Source organism: Silene latifolia, chromosome 1 (genome assembly GCF_048544455.1).
Source record: "Silene latifolia isolate original U9 population chromosome 1, ASM4854445v1, whole genome shotgun sequence".
In the NCBI taxonomy this organism is placed as follows: Eukaryota; Viridiplantae; Streptophyta; class Magnoliopsida; order Caryophyllales; family Caryophyllaceae; genus Silene; species Silene latifolia.
The window spans coordinates 50676651-50694547 of NC_133526.1; the positions used below are offsets into that span (position 1 = coordinate 50676651).

General features: G+C 38.0%; 2 protein-coding genes across 5 annotated transcripts; one reads left to right on the forward strand and one right to left on the reverse strand.

The window, feature by feature from the left end:
* The first annotated feature begins 5168 nt into the window (after window positions 1-5168).
* On the forward strand, window positions 5169-5513 carry LOC141646508 (uncharacterized). The gene has a single exon (XM_074454380.1). It carries the CDS (start codon window positions 5169-5171, stop codon window positions 5511-5513), a length of 345 nt encoding a protein of 114 aa, XP_074310481.1.
* Window positions 5514-9761: 4248 nt separating this feature from the next.
* LOC141605331 (serine/threonine-protein phosphatase 7 long form homolog) lies at window positions 9762-14732 on the reverse strand. 4 transcript variants are annotated; one of them, XM_074424060.1, is made up of 4 exons: window positions 14536-14721; window positions 11751-11833; window positions 10332-11651; window positions 9762-10211 (listed from the first exon to the last, which is right to left on the reverse strand). In XM_074424060.1, exons 2-4 carry the CDS (start codon window positions 11826-11828, stop codon window positions 9906-9908), a joined length of 1704 nt encoding a protein of 567 aa, XP_074280161.1. In that variant the 5' UTR covers window positions 11829-11833; window positions 14536-14721; the 3' UTR covers window positions 9762-9905. The 4 variants fall into 4 exon arrangements, 2 of the variants coding, with proteins under 2 accessions (XP_074280161.1, XP_074280156.1); XM_074424055.1 differs by lacking the exon at window positions 14536-14721 and adding an exon at window positions 11938-12123; XR_012526327.1 differs by lacking the exon at window positions 10332-11651 and having other exon boundaries at window positions 10144-10211; window positions 11938-14732.
* Between the last annotated feature and the right edge of the window lie 3165 nt (window positions 14733-17897).

The window sequence follows — 17897 nt, forward strand, 5'->3', positions numbered from 1 at the left end:
GAGTGGATAAGGTCTGTTGAAAAATCCACAAGAATGAAAGGGAAAATGTTCCTTTTAAGTACTTGGGAGTGAATGTGTCTCCTAAGAGACTATCAATTATGGATTGTAATTGTTTAGTTGAGAATGTAGTTGATAGGATAAGGGGACTTGGATCAAGAAAATTGTCTTATGCAGGGAGAGTAGTCTTCATAAAGGTTGTTCTCAGTACTCTCCACGGCTATTGAGCTCATATTTTTATCCTACCAAAAGTTGTGATAGAAACAATAGAGAAAATTTATAGAACTTATCTTTGCCATGGCAATGAGGAGAAGGAAAGCCCTTCTTTGGTTGCTTGGGAAAGGATTTCCAGACCCAAGAAGCAAGGTGGGCTTGCATTGAGACATCTTCATGCTTGGAGCATTGCAGCTATTGGGAAATATGTTTGCTGGGTGGCAAACAAGGCTGATCATCTGTGGGTGAGGTGGGTTCGTGCAGTTTATATCAAGTTTGCTCAATGGACAGAATATGAACCTAACATTGGTACTAGATGGGCCTGGAGAAAGATATTCCAGGTTAAAAATATTTATAAAGATAAGCTACTGAATGGAGAAGAGTGTAACACCCCCATACACCAATGTGCCTTACCAAGACCACCCTGGCACACGGAGATGCTACCATCTCGGTTACCCGAGGTATAGTAATCAAAGGAGACCATAAAGAAATATACTTTAAGTTTGAAAGTTAATGTGCGTACAACTTAAATCAAAACTGAAATATGAAATACAATTGTCTCAAACTGAAATCCAAACAGAAATAAAAATTGTCATAACAATCAGCGGAAGACAAAAAGACTCAGACTAGTGATGACTCCATCCCCAGCTAGATCTCGCTCGTACTCCAAAGAAATACCTGCTAATCAATTGCTCACCATCCCCGAATGGATCACTACAGTTTTCAAAACATTTAAACGGGGTCAGTTACTGAATAAACAAGATAAGTAAACAACAACATCCAAGTACACAAACAGATTCCTCCAATCCAGCTCATCCCCAGTCACCTGACTACACACTAAAGTGTGTAGCTCTGCCAGAATACCCATCGCAATAGATATCCACATCGCCAGTGGGGAGCACAACCGTACCACCTAAGCCCCGCTCAAAACCATAGAGCGAATAACCCATGTCCATTAATGTGCACATCTCCTTTTGTGACGGGAACAACAAGGGGCGAATCAAGGGCGTGAATCCATTCTCGAAAATGACTCCACTCAGCCGAGGACGCACCTCGTGAACCACAGATACAACAAGCAACCAACTCACAATACCAATATAAACATGCCAAATCCAAGCAGCGATAACAGTAATCATGCCAACAAAACAATCATGTCATCTTATACTATTTAAGCAGTCAACTGAGTAGGGAAACCCTACCTGCGACGGAGTCACCAACAATCAAATGCAGTAGATCAAAAAGCTTCCTCTACGAGATACCTCCTATAATCAACAATCATATAATTACAATCTACTACAACAATTACTCCCAAAACTCCCAAATCACCAAATTAGGGTTTAACCAACATTAACTACTTGACATAAAAACAATATAGAAATCTTACCCAAACGATGACGATCACAAAGGTATGACGATATCAGAAATCCGACAACCCTAGCCTTGATTTGATAGCAAAGAGAGGAGAGGATTGAACGTCGTTTTGTTTTCTTTTGTGAAAGGTTTAGAAAAGTAAAAGTAAAAGTGACAAGAACTATCGAAAGAAACTTTAATAGCTCTCCGCGTTTACTATCAAACCCGGCCGAAAATCTGTAAAATATGACTTACTCGATCGAGTAACTAACGTACTCGATCGAGTACCACCTACTCGATCGAGTTGCCCCTACTGGATCGAGTACATTCAAAGCAGAATGTATTCCAGAATCCGTCAATGACTTACTCGACAGAGTAAGTCCTACTCGATAGAGTGCCCAACAGATCAAATATTGAGGTATTACAAAGAGCATTACACAGTTCAGACGGGATATCAGTGGATCAAACCTGCAATTGAGCAAGTTCAGTTGTGACCATGTATGCTTAACAAGTGGATTTGTCCTAAGCACACTTTTCTGTGTTGGCTAGTGGTAGAACAGAGGTTATTAACCCAGGATCGTTTGGTTAGGATGCAGATTATACCTGTCAACAGCTGTGAGTTATGTGGGATCAAGGAGGAGAATCATGTTCATTTGTTTTTTGGGGTTTGAATATAGCAGACAGTGCCTGAAGTTAGGGCAGGATCAGCATTCTTGAATAGGATTGCATCAAATGGTGGGTTAAATGGAGATTGCATTATGCTTGCAAAAGGAAGGTAGCGGTCATTCTTGCTAATCTTATGTATCAAATATGGAATAGGCAAAATTTGTGCTAGATTGATGGATATGTACTAAGACCAGCAAACTTAGTACAACAGGTGAAATGTGATGTTAAAATGAGACTAGGTCAAGTAGAAATTAAGAGTAGTAAAGTGCATCAATGAATTGACGAATTGTGAAGTTTTGTACATTCAAAGATGCAAAGTTTGAGTATGTAATAGATGTATGGGACATTTTAATGATTTAATGAGAGGCTTACATTTCCAAAAAAAAAAAAAAAAAAAAAAAAGTGGAAATATAGGGTCACTATAGGGACGAAGATATATTTACAGAAGAAATGTTTATCGTGTCATGGTATGAGAGACACCTAATGAAAAACGAAATAGCCCGACTACAATACAAATCGATATGGGCGTCGTCCTCCAAGGTTGCACAACACTCTTAAAAGTTGTGTACTCAACCATTACGAGTTGAAACTCATATGTTATGCTCAAAATAATCGTTGAGAAGTAGTATAAGATTATGGAAGACGTGTATGTCAATGACTATAAACTTCTCATATTTGTAGTGGTTAAAGATGAAAGTCAAAAGGTCAAAGTTATTAATTAACACCATATTCACCAACTTAGTGGCATAACCACCACCATAAATACGGAGTTAATGGCTATAATAATGCAATTAGTGGAAGATTCTCTTACGAGGTAATGGAAGGCTTCTTTATAATGCAATGAATCTAGACAACATTGTTAGCCTTTGCATTAACTCCAACAATCCCCCACTAATGCAAAAGGATAAGACAAAGATTCTTAGCATATTAATAAGGATCAATACTTTAGTATTAGTGTCTTTCGACTTGAACTAACACGTTAGTGAAATGAAATAATTCTTTCATCATCTAGAGAGTGAACGAATCTTGAACTCGTAGACTCAAGGGTAAATTCCAATCACATATTTCACCTTAAGTTCTAAACGACTTCCGCGATATAATTCAACAAATTCATGGCCAGATGAATCTTGGAATTCTGATGAATGGTGTAGAGAGATAGCCTACCCTTTCATAGAAAGAGGCCAACTTTTCACACTCACTTAGATGATTTCATCAAGTCTATCTCCACACATACCACTCACATATAAATAATTTTTGAACATTTCTTTATCAATCAACTTCCTCAAATATGCATAAAATGTGGACATCTATAATTCATTATACACATCAATTTCAGCAATATCAAGTTGATATTAGCATTATGCTAAAGATAAACAATAGCAAAAAAAAAATAATGCTCTAACAAATGGGTAATAGCTAATAATAGTTCTACAATTACCCTTCATCTTATATTGCAAGATTAAGAGCACAAGTAGTATGATTACACAACAAACAAGGTATAATAGTCTTCTCAATAGACTTAAAACAAGATCACCATAAAAGGTCAAAAATTTACTCAGCATAGATCTCACCTTGTCGTCAATCATTACATTGTGTTCGATCCAATATCTTTCTAGATATCCAACATAGTGCAATTCTAAAATGTTGCATTTTAGGTACTTCATCAAAGGTCAAATGATTACAAACTTCTCATATTTATATAAAGTGGTTGAAGAGGAAAGCCAAATGGTCAAAGTGATTAATTAGCACTATAATCGCAAAGTTAGTGGCATAATCACCACCATAAACATGGAGTTATGGCTATAATCATATAATTAATGGAAAGAAAAGATTCTATTACGAGGCAATAAAAGACTTCTCTATAATGCAATGAATCTAGACAACAACATTGTTAGCACTTGCATTACTTCAACATAAATTCCACAATAATCTTAGAAGAAACCAAATTAAAATTAGTTACTCCTTCAATCCCGGTCATTATTCTACATTTACTTTTGGCAGAAAGGCTAAGGAAAGAGTAGGAGACCATATTGACCATTTATAGTTGTACTTAGTGAATGACAAGTGAACATTAGTCTCATTAGGGTTCAAATTACTCATACAAAATCTTCCTGAAATGTATAAAGGTAAACAAATGAATTAATGAGACACTTCAAAATAGAAATGAAAAACAAATGACCGAGACGGAAAGAGTATATAAATATATCGGTAATTTAAAATAGAATTATTGATATGATTCTGATGACGGTATTAATTAAATTAGGCATTTGTATCAACTATTAGCATCCCTATTTTATTACAATGACGGAGATTGTGAGCGGCCCAACAAAATTGTTACACTATAGATAATCCCAAGCTGGAAAAGAACTTTATGAATAGCTGTCCAACCCAATTCTACATGGGTACACCGTACATGCAATCAAACTATTTTTGCAAATTCACATAAAATATAATCTAAAATTATCGGAAATTTCCATTGTGAGCCAAACGACCTCTTAATAAAAGGGTCGTGTTACAACCAAAGATGCAGTAGAATCAGAATACTTGGGCCATTCCAGCGAAAATAACATTGTTACAACCCAAAGCCCATAAAATAACGCAAATTCTTTCAGCTTACCTTGTTTCCCAAGGCAAACCTCCTTGATTCCTTGATATTATTAAGGAAAATGAAAGGGCGCCACCCGGTGACACCCAATTTGGGCGCCACCCTCTCACATGGGGTGAGTGGGGACCCCTTCAATTAAAAAGGGTTGTGAGAGGGTGGCACCCAATTTGTGCGTCACCCGGTGGCGCCCTATCACTATCCTATTATTAATAGCGAGTACAAATAGTACAACCACCTCACCTGATTTACCCCACACACACACACTGCAGCAGTACACTGTACACTCCACCAGAAGCACTATTCCACAAACAAACAAAACCAGAAAACCAAATATTCAATGGGGTCCACATTTTCCGTACCATCAGTTCTAAAATCACCCTTATCATACTTCACCGGCGATGGAGACGACGGAGAGTCAGTTGACTGGACGGAGTCTGAGTCGGCGTATGTGCTTCGGGTTTCGGTTCCATTGCTGAAGAAGGGTGATCTCGTCAATGCCACGGTGGTTCAATGTGAGGGTCACGTGATGAAGCTGAGCATCTCCGGGAAGATCACGTGCTCAGGGAAGAAGTTCAGTAAGTTGGTTAAGCTTCCGGAAAATGGTGGGCTGTTTCATCAGGCTTATGTCATTGTTCATGATTCTTGTGTTGTTGTCACCATTCCCAAGGCTGAAGAAGTTTAAATTAGTATGTGACCAAGAATTTGTAGGGTTTTATTTGTTAATCAAGGCTAGATTATGGAGTTATTATGGAGTTAATTGACTGCTTATTTAATTAACGGAGTATGATAATTATATGATGATGTTTAATTTACGTATGCTTATTATGTCATTGTTCATGATTCTCTAATCTGCTGCTGTTATTATTGTTGGTCTTATAATTTGCTCTATGTATGTTACTGTTCTTCATCTTATCATTTTCTTTAAAGAAGTAATTGTGGTAAATGATGGCCTGGAGTTGGATGATGAAATCAGAGACAAAATGTGAGTTAATAATTACAATGACAATTTGCCTAAATACAAAAATACAGTGAAAATTACTAATACTTTCCCTACTTTTAATTTTTCTTTCAAATATGGGTCCAATTTCTGATTATTGTATGCTTCCATTCGAAAATACTTGATGCTGCTGTGAGCCTGTGAATAACATTACCGTACAATAATTCGGTCGTTGTACAATTACAATAATTTTGATCGCGGTACAATTACAATAATTCGATCCTGCTACAATAATTAATAATTATGATTGATGAGCTAAATACGAGAGAGGAGATAGGCCTACACTCGTACAGGGAAAAGAAATGCATTGATCGAGTGCACGTAGTCAGGTTAAGCCTACGTAAACAAAGTAGGCAGGATACTATTAGGACCATTATTATTCATGTATATGTATTATAATGTTACTTCATAGAGTATTTGTTTTACTTCTTAACGTGTCTTATATAATTGTTTCTGGGAAAAAAGGCACTATTCTATATACACAGACGACAATGTCACTAGATGTTGCTCATATACGGATCGGAGTACTATATTATACGAAGTAGTTTACGAATGAATTAATAATTTAGCTATAATATGTATTTACGGTCTCACAAGTACTCCGTATGATTTATACATATAGATAGATTTGTTATAACCAAATTTAATTTGTTTGGTTGATGGTATAAGCTCTCAGCCTCTCAAATCTGAGAATTGTTTTGTTGATGATTTTGGTTCTTGAATCTTGAATCAAGGAAATGAAAGGTTAATTATAACTAAAAGGATTATGGGAAGTAATTAATGGTACGCCTAAACAAAATGCCAAAATGGTGATCTCATATTTCTACTCGATCAATGATTATTTGTGGTGTTAATTGGACCAACGGTTATGTTTGTTGTAGAGGATTGATTATTGGTAATTGTTAATTTGTTGAAAGGTAGTCAACAGAGGAACCTGCAAGTGATGGGTATTGCTAACTCCCAATTTTCGTGTACAATCATTTTTTGTAACACTCACCCTCATTGTTGTCAGAATCACGATTCGATCCTATGATTCTACGATTTTACGATCCAAAAATGTTTGACCGATCCCGTATCCTACGATTCTATCATGTTTGTAGAATCTTACGATCCTATTTATTTGAAGATTTCTAGAGATAGAATCATAATACGATTCTACTATCTTACGATCCTACGATCCGACTCCATAGTAAGCATATTAAAATATATTTTTATATAATGACATCGTAAAATCCAAATTTTATCTAATTTGTAGAGTTATGTTCATGAAATGATACTAAACTCATTAATTATCAATATTTTGGGTATAAATAAGTGTTTTAATCCTCAATTATATATTTTTACCAAATAAAAAACTATATTTAGTGAATTTGTAGAATCGTACGATTCTACGATCCGATTCTACCGATTCGATCCTACCCTCCCCATCGATTCAAAGTAGAATCCCGATCCTAACAACATTGCTCACCATAAAAATACTCCCTCCGACTCAAAAGGAGGGGCTCCTAAAGGAATTTATCGCATTTCCTCCAATTTATCAGATTATTTATGTTTTTTTTTTTTGGTTTGTTGCAACTAAATCCTTACATTTATCTTTGAGACAACTATTCAATATTACACCCCAAAATGAAGACAGAGGGAGTACTTTGTAAATTGTAATTTCTCCATCAGTAATAAATAATATATCCCAGTTTGTAATCTCTCCCTCAGTAATAGACTAATAGTCTATCCCATTTTCATAATCCCTCATCTCTTTAAAATTTATCGCAATATTACTCCCCCCTTTCCGAAATTAGTAAGTAAAAAGTTTAACCATATAATTATGCGGTTTCGCCCCTAAATAATTAACTCTCATTATTTGCAGAACAAGAAAATTATCTCAACCTACTATAATTCAAAGAGCAGTGTATGTAGGTAATTTATCACTCTTTCCAAGAGCAATAAAACTAGCATGCATTTTTGTATAAAAAATACTCCGTAGCGTAGTACTTAACAAGTTTTATCTTAAAGATATATATGACCATCTTAAGATAAGAATAAAATTAACATTATGTAACAACTTGTACGAACAATTACGTATATAAGGTAGAGATTTGAATGCCTAATTCACGCCAAGTGTTACGTCTTCAAACGAATAGCATTATTGACTTTTCACGTGGAATTGGTTACTCAGTCAACAGAGAGTGATCAAGGATGGTAACTTGGTCGTATTAATTTTCGACCCATACGTGAAGAGTATGAAGTTTTACTGAAATTGTAATATTATTGTATAGCCAACTTCAGTTTTGTCTTGCGGCTTTAGTCGTATCTTGGGGGCGTGGCCCTAAATTAAATGACTCCTCCCTTCAGTCAAACTTTGCCTCTCTCCTATTATTGGATTCTTTCAAACTTTCAATTTATTCAATAATTTCCATTCCTTTTCTAGTAAGTTTTCAGTTGTACCCCTATTTAAAAATGAATGAAATTATATGGAGGAGTACGATGTTAAAACCATGAAAATTGGTGTAGGGCTCTAGGCTGCATCCACTAGAGGAAAAAAAGTTCATTTTATAAGTACAAGAAGGATCTATGAGGAGTAAAATAAATTGGTAAAATAACATGAGGAGTTTTTATATTTCGTTCTTTATTTATCAAGTAATGACGTTCAATTCTCACATATAGGAAGACTCCACAGTTTTCCGGACAATAAACGTATTTTATTGTTACATTTGCTTGACTTGAAAATTTTAGGTGTCTTTTAGACTCCATACAAAATAGAAATATAACACTAAAATTGTCCCCCATTTTATCGATTTTGGGTACGCCACTGTATACAAGTGAATAAGCTAGCTTATGTGAGTAAAATAACTTACTGATAAATTTCAGGTAACTGAATTCTGAGTAAATGCTTGATAAAGTGATACTCCCTCCGTCCCGGTCAATTGTTGTCATTTGGTTTGGGCACAAAGACCAAAGAAAGAGGAATGAGCCAATTACTAAATGACAAGTGGAACAAATTGAATGTGAATGATCAAATTGCTTATGAAGTTCATTCTTAAAATAGAAAGGACAACAAATGACTGAAACACCCTAATATGGAAAAGGACAACAAATGACCGGGACAGAGGAAGTATATGTTTGATGAGTTCTGAATAATATTTTAATTATCTGAAATGAATTTGAACTAGGCGTACTCTTAAGCTTCTAGCCTTGTCCATTGAATTTTTTGATGCTTTGTTCACGGAATTTTTTGCTTAATTAGCGTTATTAAGCAAACTAATTAGGTAATTAGTGTTGAGTTGAAACTATTTACGTTTATGGTGTCCACGTCATCACTTATTTTTTTTTGCAGATTTTTCAACAAAGCCGCTAATCTTCTTAGCGGCTTTCTTTCTTTTTTTACTAGTCATTGAATTTCCACAATCCAGTGTACTGGACTCAAGAAATTGCGAGGATAACAGGCAAAGCCGCTGAAGTCTTTAGCGGCTTTGTCAACTTTTTTTAAAAAAAAAATTTTACACCATAAACCGCTAAGAAGTATAGCGGCTTTGTGTAATTAGCAAAAAAAAAAAAAGCAAACACCTAAGCCGCTGAGGTTCTTAGCGGCTATGTATGTGAATTTGGGAAAAAAAAAACTTGCACAATCCAGTAGCTACTGGACTCAGGAAATGCAAAAAATACAGCCTAAGCCGCTGAAGTTCTTAGCGGCTATGTGTAATTTGTATAAAAAAAAAAAACAAACCACCTAAGCCGCTGTAGTTCTTAGCGGCTTAAGGTGCGGATTTGAAAAAAAAAACCATCTTGCCTAGTCTTTCACACCATCACACTCCTTCACACCTGCATACATACATGTTTACCTGCACAAACATTCACTCCTTCACACCATCACACATACATTCACACCATCACACAATGCCCAAACATACACTCCAAACATTGGATTGAAATCCGGAAATTGGGGATCATTTCATTGATAACCAACTAAAGTTCATACAAAATAAACCAACTAAGGTTCATACAAGCTAAACCAACTAATGTTCATACAAACTTAACCAACTAAAATTCATAGAAACTAAACCAACTAAACTACTTGGCACATTAGCCTAATCTTGAGCGAGTCTTCTTTGGTCTTGAACTTGAACCGGTAGGTGTCTCCTCCTCACGGATAGGGGTAAGCCTATGCTCCAAGTGACGTAAATGATATCTAGGAGGAGGTTGGCGTTGAGGGCTTGGATGATCGGTTTCAATGGGTGGGACTAGATTCCCGTGTCCCGTGCGTTGCAAGCATTCGAGTGACATTGTCTGCATCTCTCGCAACATGCCTAAATGTGATAGTGGAACATCCTCCGGCATGTTGCCAAGCATAGTAGTAGCATGCCTATAGTTGTATAGATGACCCTCCGCCTGCAAAATTTAACAAGTACAATTCTTGCTAAAATTAAACTAATACTAAACAAATTGAAATTGTGTCTCTTCTTGCTAAAATTAAAAGAATGCTAAAGTTAAAATTGAAGAAATACTTACAAGTAGCATGTTGTCTGCCGCATTCGGATAGAAATTGTGTTTCTTCTCATACAAGTCTTTGGATTGTGTTTCGGTACTGAGGTTACTAACTACTAGACGAGTGATGGCACGATACCATTGTAGGTATGCATCATTGTAGTCAAGGTAACCATTGTAAGGGACACCTCTCGGGGTCAATCTACTCTTGCGGTTATTCCACTTCACAATGCTTTCTTTATGCAAGTCCTCATAATCATTGGCAGTTCCCCGACGATCAATTTTATGCAACTTTTTAGATGTTTTACACATAGGGGGAATGGTCGGATGCCAACCAAATTGCCTAACGACCCTATTAGGAAAATGCCACTCAACGGCTTCAAAGCAAATGAGTGGTGCATTTACAATCCACTCAGTAGGGTCTTCGGTACAAATGGCGGGAAGAAGGGAAAGGACCTCCGTAGGGTAGGGTTCCCAAGTGAACATGGTATCGGTCATTGTATCAAGAGCATGCCTACATTGAATTAAACCAATCAAGTGATCCCTATAAGCCCGGTGTATTCTTAGCCACCTACAACCAAGTGGGTCAACACCCTCCACCACTTGCGAACCAAGAGGGTATTCGACCCCGGCTTGCTCCTCTACAGTTGATTTCATGATGGTAGGTCGACCAATAGATATACGTTCCCAAGCCCAAAGTTGCATTAGAACAAGACAACCACCAATTTCTATAGCTCCTCTTGTACATGCCGTACACAAGTTTCTATACAAATAAGCAAGTGTTCCACTTCCCCAACTATATTCATTCAATCTTTCCAAATTTGTCAAAAGAGGGAAGTAAATTAATTGTACTCTATTGCCACTTTTATCAGGAAAAAGCACGGTACCGATCAAATATAACAAATAAGCTTTCACATGTGCATGAAGATGTTGCTGGGTTGCATCTTGTGGTAGGCCTTGAAAATGTGCCCTTAACCAAGAAAGTTTCAAAGTTTTCCCCTTAAATGCAGTAGGTGGTGGTCTAATACCTAAGTGATGCTCCAATAACTCAGGCCAAAAGTAATCAGATTTACCAGTTATAGGTAATCCCCCAACCTTTAGACCCAACAACACATTAACATCTTGCAAAGTGATGGTGGCTTCTCCGACCGTTAAATGAAAGGTGTGAGTTTCTTGTCTCCAACGCTCAACTAATGCGGTTATCATATCAGGACGAGCTACAACATAAGCTAACCTATGAATACCATGAAACTGGGTTCCACTAATGAAATTCTCAACAGCTGGGTCTACGGTGAATTTAGATTTGGAATATAGATGATTTCTACATTTTAGCGGCGGGAGATCCTTCAAAAAAAAATAAACATATATGTTTTAAAATAAGTTCAACAAGTAAACACTGGATTTATTTAAACATAAAACTAAATTTAAAGAACCGTTAATTACCTCTCCTTCCCAAATAACCGAGCTTCTATGGTTCTCTTGCAATTTCAGAATGCTATCATCTACTGGACCCGGCTCCATTTGACCTAAACACATCCAAAAAATATTAACATTGTCAAACTTCAAGAAAAAATAACATAGTTTTTAATAGTTCAATGTTAAACAATGAAAAAATAACTTCAAAAATTACCCCCTAGATTTATTTCTTGCACATGATCGCTTGTTATGGCCCTCTGCATTGCACAAACTACAAGTAACGGGAGACCTCGAAACCTCATCCATTTCATTGCGAATTCTTTTAGATACCGGTCTTCCCTTTCCTCTTATCCAAGAATCATTAGGAAATAATTTCTTCTCCGTCCATGTCTTCCAATAACCCTCATCGGGAATAGGTTGAAAGATTGCACGATAACAACCATGATATTCCCCGGAAGAGTATAATGGGTCAACATATTGATCCACGTCGATTGAAAAAGCACGACATACCGCCATTACATGTGAACAAGGATAATGAAAGTTTTGCCACTTATTACAAGTACAAGTCCTTTCCGTCAATCGAACCGTGTGACTTCTTCCACCACGATTTCCAAGCCTATGACCTTGACTTGTAGTCACTTGATAAAGGCCTTGCTCAAAATCGTGTTCACTAACTTCATGATGGGCGGCAATTTCTTCAATTTCATCAAGTGTCTTAGTTACTTTATCCGACCATTTAAAACCACCTAGCAATCTATCCTTTGTCATTTTTCTTCTATCAACGAAATATTTGTTAACTCGTGTAAAAGTGGCTTTTACAAGGGCTTGAATTGGGAGAAATCTTACCCCCTTTAGCACACCATTGAAACATTCACACATATTTGTTGTCTTCAAACCATATCTTTTACCACCATCATGAGCAAGACACCACTTACTTGGAGGGATACTCTCTAACAAAGCTCTAGCATTTGCATTGATCGTACCAATTTTCTCCATACCTAAGTCAAATTTTCTAATTTGGTGTTGCATAGCGGTGTCGGTGAAAGCTGATTTCAAATCTGAATTTTTGAACATCGAGTTAATGTTGGATGCATGATGTCGAATACAATACCTAAGAAAAGCATATGGCTCTTCCCAACCACTCCCCACTTCATTCATTGATTTTAAGATACCCGGATGACGGTCGGACAAGACACAAAGACCTCTACGCCGTGTCACATAATGTCTTATGCAAGCCAAAAACCAACTCCAATTCTCATAGTCCTCCTTCTCAACAATGGCAAATGCTAATGGAAAGAGTTGGTCATTTGCATCAACTCCCATTGCAATCAACATAACCCCTTTATATTTGCCATATAGATGAGTGCCATCTATGGTAATAATGGGCCTACAATGAGGGAAGCCTTTGATTGAGGGACCAAATGACCAAAACACTTTATCAAGTAGTTGGATGTTGGGATCATTAGTTGGCTTATTGACAAAATGGACAGCGGTTCCCGGATTTGCCTCTTTTAAAGCATCTAGGTAACGAGGAAGAAAAGCATAAGACTCCTCCCAGTCTCCATAAAGTTCCGCCATCGCTCTTTGTTTAGCCACCCAAGTCTTCGAATAAGAAATCTTGAAGTTGAATTCCTTTGTTATGGATGCCCTTAACAAACTCACCTTAGCCCCCCAATCTTCTTTCACAAGATGCTTAATAGCATTGCTAATAAACTCCCCCCTTAAATTTGGATGATCAAGAGATGGTTTCCGAACCACACAAGACGCTTCATGTGGACCTTTGTATGACACAATTGTGAAAACATCCATGGAAATGTTTTTTTTACTCGCTCTCAAATACCAACTACAAGCTAAGGGTTGTCTATTACACTTATAAGTCACGGTGTGAGGTCTTGATTCGGTAATTTTATAAACTTGGTTTCTAAGAACGTTGTAGGATGTGACAACTTGTCGCAAAATCTCTTTGCTTGCAAATTCTTGCCCAACAATAAATTCCTCTCCACTCTTAAATGGCGCCACACTTGACTTATACCAACTACTTACATAATCAACATCTAAACCATGAACCTTGATGAATTGGGTGTTAGTACATGGTTGAGAAACAAGGTCTATCATATCATCATCATCACTCAACAACAACATTGCATCCTCCTCTTCAATCACATTTTCAATTTCATCTCCAAAAATATTACCATCAATGGGCGCTTCATCAACATTATTAGATGACAAAGACAAAAACCAATTTGGATCCTCAACTTGACTAAGCATATTTGTGAATGACAAATTAGAGGGTTGTGTAGTAGTTTGTGTTATTTCAAGAGGCATCAACTCAATAAACAAATCCATCGATGCCGCTTTCGATTGACACACACTTGCCCACATAGCTTTCAAACTACGATCATTACTCAAGGATACTACTTTATAACCTCTTACACTTGGGAATTTCATTTTGATATTAATCTCATATTTTGTTTTATCCACCTCTAAAGACTCATATATTTCACTCTTGAGCTCATTAAGACTAATAGTACTATTAACAATAACAAAGCTTTCACAACCACCCTTATAGCTAATATCTTCACCATTTACCTCTACTTCACCATTCCACCAACAAGTCAATGGATAATTATTTATCTCCATTGTAAATAATCAAACTAAATACAAACTATATCAACCAAGCTACTAATTTGAACTATCAAAGTAACAAACTAAGCTAAAAACAATTACAAAACTAAGCACAAAATAATTACTAAATTGGGGGAAGAATTACTTAAGTATGCACGAAATTAGTAAATTAGGGTTGAATTATTACCTTTAGATGAATATAGGATGAATTAGGTTGATGGAGATGAATTGATTGAAAGAAATTTGGTGGATTTTGGGTGAGAAATTGGGTTTTTCGCACATTAGGGTTCCGGGTTTGAAGAGCAATTGGGGATTATTTTTGTTCAATGGAATGAATGAAGATTCCCGTGTTTTTTTTTTTTATATAAGCATCAAAGCCGCTATACTTCTTAGCGGCTTATGGTGTAAAATTTTTTTTTTAAAAAAAAGTTGACAAAGCCGCTAAAGACTTCAGCGGCTTTGCCTGTTATCCTCGCAATTTCTTGAGTCCAGTACACTGGATTGTGGAAATTCAATGACTAGTAAAAAAAGAAGGAAAGCCGCTAAGAACATTAGCGGCTTTGTTGAAAAATCTGCAAAAAAAAAAAAGTGATGACGTGGACACCATAAACGTAAATAGTTTCAACTCAACACTAATTACCTAATTAGTTTGCTTAATAACGCTAATTAAGCAAAAAATTCTTGTTCACGTGAAACTTGTAATAGTCATGGTGTATTTATGTAAAATGGTCCATGTAATTTCTAAAGAGAGGCTAGTATTTAAGACGTTGCCTTTGCCTCATAAAGCGACCATCACCAACTACACCAAGCTTAGCTTACAATAAAACGAGTAAGTTGCTTGACCGACTTGGGCATAAGTGCATAACTCCCGCAACAGGCCATTGATTTTGATCCAAAATTTTGAATTTATGTAGTACTCCGTACCTAACTAGTTTAGACCCCGTGCATGTACGGTACTTAAAATTTAATATTTTTAGATAATTACTTATATAATTAGTGTAGAACCCGCGCAAATGCGCGATTTTTTAGATAATAATCTACAAAGACATTACATATTATAGCTTGGTAAACGGTATAAGAGAGAAAATTTGATAGTTTTCACACCAAATAAGATTGATATTTAACTGAAACTAATTATATAAATTATTACTTAATTATTAAAAATAATATTATTATACAATTATTGTTCCGGGTGTAATTCCAGAGCAAGTATCGTTACCACCCGTGGCTTGTAGAATAATGTCTTGAGTTGGACCCTTTTTGTCTTTATCGTTCCTCTCGGCTTCTCCTGCAACAATGAACGAACTGAGGGCTTGGCTTTGTGCCAAGCGTACTCACTCCGACGCCCAAGTCAGTAAACTTAAAGGATTTAAGTTGTGTTACTTGGCTAGGTATGTATTGTAGAGAGATAAGGAAGATATTACCAGATGAATAGTGTATTTAGGTTAAGTTGTGAGATCCTTTCCTCAATGAAGGTTGAGGAGTATTTATAAGCTTTCACCTTTTGTCACGTAGTGGCCAAGTGGCCAAGTGGCTATCAGGTGGAAAGACCGTTCTACCCTCGGCCGATGGACCTACGGCAGGCCGGCCGAGGGTCTTGGATGTGAGTACGCGGATATGTGCCCCGGCTGGCGGGTTGCCATGCCGAGACCACAGCTAGCGAGCCGATGGGCTGCATCGGCTAAGCGATCTAAGTCGTTGACTTCTTTGTGGATATCTTTGACCTTGCTCAGTGTGTTGACTTGGTCAGCGGTGCAGAATATGCCCCATCAATTTGCCCCCAGCGTAGTCTATGCCGTGGTATGGGCTCCGATGTATGCTGAGCATATATTCTGCACTAAGTAAATTTCGCGAATTTTTCTGTATCGGTGTCTTCTTGTGTATCGGCGTGGCTCTTGTTAGGCCGTACCATATACCATATCCCCCCTCCACATGGATGCGTGAAGGGTATCCGATGTGGAAAAGAACAAGACGCTGGCCGAGACCAGGGCTGAGAGCGCCGGTTGAATTTGATTGCCCCCGGCCGGTGCTTCCTGTCTTGGTTGATCGGTAGCCGGCGGAGACTAGATACCTAGGAATTTGTTTGAGGGAGATGAACAGTCGAAGAGATGTGAATAGGCGTGTTGAAGACGTTTGGTCACTGTTGCATTGATTGACATTCAACTGTTGCGACGATTGACATTCCGCGGTTGCATGCTCGACACGTGTGTGTTCGCTGATTGGTTGACGCTTCATGGGCTGTGCCCTGATTGGTCCTTCTTCATGGGCTTTTCTCTATAAATAGGGTAGTTATTCCGTGATTTTGGCCTCCATTTTATTTTCGAAAATTTTTCTCTAAAATCTTCATCTCTCCAAACTTTCAAGGGTTTTCTTCTTCTTAATCTTCGGAGTATTTGATCCGGCGAGTGTTTTTCTTTAAGGTAAACAAGCAAACTCTTTATTTTCCTTGCTAATAATTTGTTGTGAGTCATGTCTTTTGCTGATGCTGGACCTAGTAAACCTGCGTCGGGGGGCCCTAGGTCTCCTTCTCCTGAAGTTGATCCTCAAATTCTGGAGGAATGGGAGGATTCTGACTCTTTTGGTGATCTTGGTGATGATTTTGGTGATGATGCGGAAAGGTCTCGTCCTAGTGAGGGGAGACAGTACGTCATGGATCACGGTTATGTCTGTAAGATCCACCTTGATCGTGCTTGGTCCCGTAAGCTTGCCCGTTGTTCCGGCGGGAAACTTCTCGAGGATCATTTTTTCTTTGGTAGGGGGTACGAAATTGTTATCCCTGAGGAGGGTCAGGCCGTATGCTGCCCTCCGTCGGGCTGTACTGGCGTTTACCTGCGGCACTTGGAGTACGGGCTCCGGTTTCCGCTGAATGAGTACGTTGTGGCCATAATCAGAGCTATGAACGTTGCTGTTGCCCAACTGCACCCGCTGGCCATGAGGACCATAATTGGTTTTGTCTGGCTATGTCTTTTTAAGGGAGAGGCTCCGACGGTGGATTTATTCCGCCGGCTTCATCATCTCAAACCGTCACTTTCTGGCCGTGTTGGATGGTACAAGATATACAAACGGAGCGGGGTTATGTCTCTGCGACAAACCCTCTTCTTGCAAGGACTGCAAAGTCGGTGGGTGTATGTTAAAGTGCTTGGAGGACTATCCGCTTTGCCCGCTCCTTCCAAAGATCGGGTTAATTTGCGGTGTGAGACTAGGGCGGAGCATGACAGATGGGTCACTCGGAGGCATCTTAAAATGGATGCTAGCAGGGTCCTTCTTAAGGAGGATGAGAGGCTGGCAATGAGGCTCTTTGAGGTGGACAAAAGTGGGATGCCGAAAAGATGGATTCCCCCGACGCAGATCATTCTTCAGGATGAGCCGCTTTGCTATGTCGGCCTCATACCGGCCCTAGCACGGGGTGAGTGGGGTCGGTGTGAGGCCCACCGCCGCTCTCAATGTTTCTTTATTTTCGGACTTTGATTCACTTCTTCTACCTGACTCTTGCTTTGTTTCTTTTGCAGACCACTTTGGACCGGACCTATCTGAGGATCTTCTTCGGAG

Excerpts from the sequence above, each read along its gene's own strand:
- LOC141646508 (XM_074454380.1), top strand. The coding sequence starts at position 5,169 with ATGGGGTCCACATTTTCCGTACCATCAGTTCTAAAATCACCCTTATCA.
- LOC141605331 (XM_074424055.1), bottom strand. The coding sequence starts at position 12,034 with ATGAAATGGATGAGGTTTCGAGGTCTCCCGTTACTTGTAGTTTGTGCA. Across the intron at positions 11,834-11,937 it reads GCAAGAAATAAATCTAGGGG|GTCAAATGGAGCCGGGTCCA; the intron begins GTAATTTTTGAA and ends GGATGTGTTTAG. Across the intron at positions 11,652-11,750 it reads CGGTTATTTGGGAAGGAGAG|GATCTCCCGCCGCTAAAATG; the intron begins GTAATTAACGGT and ends TTTTTTTTGAAG.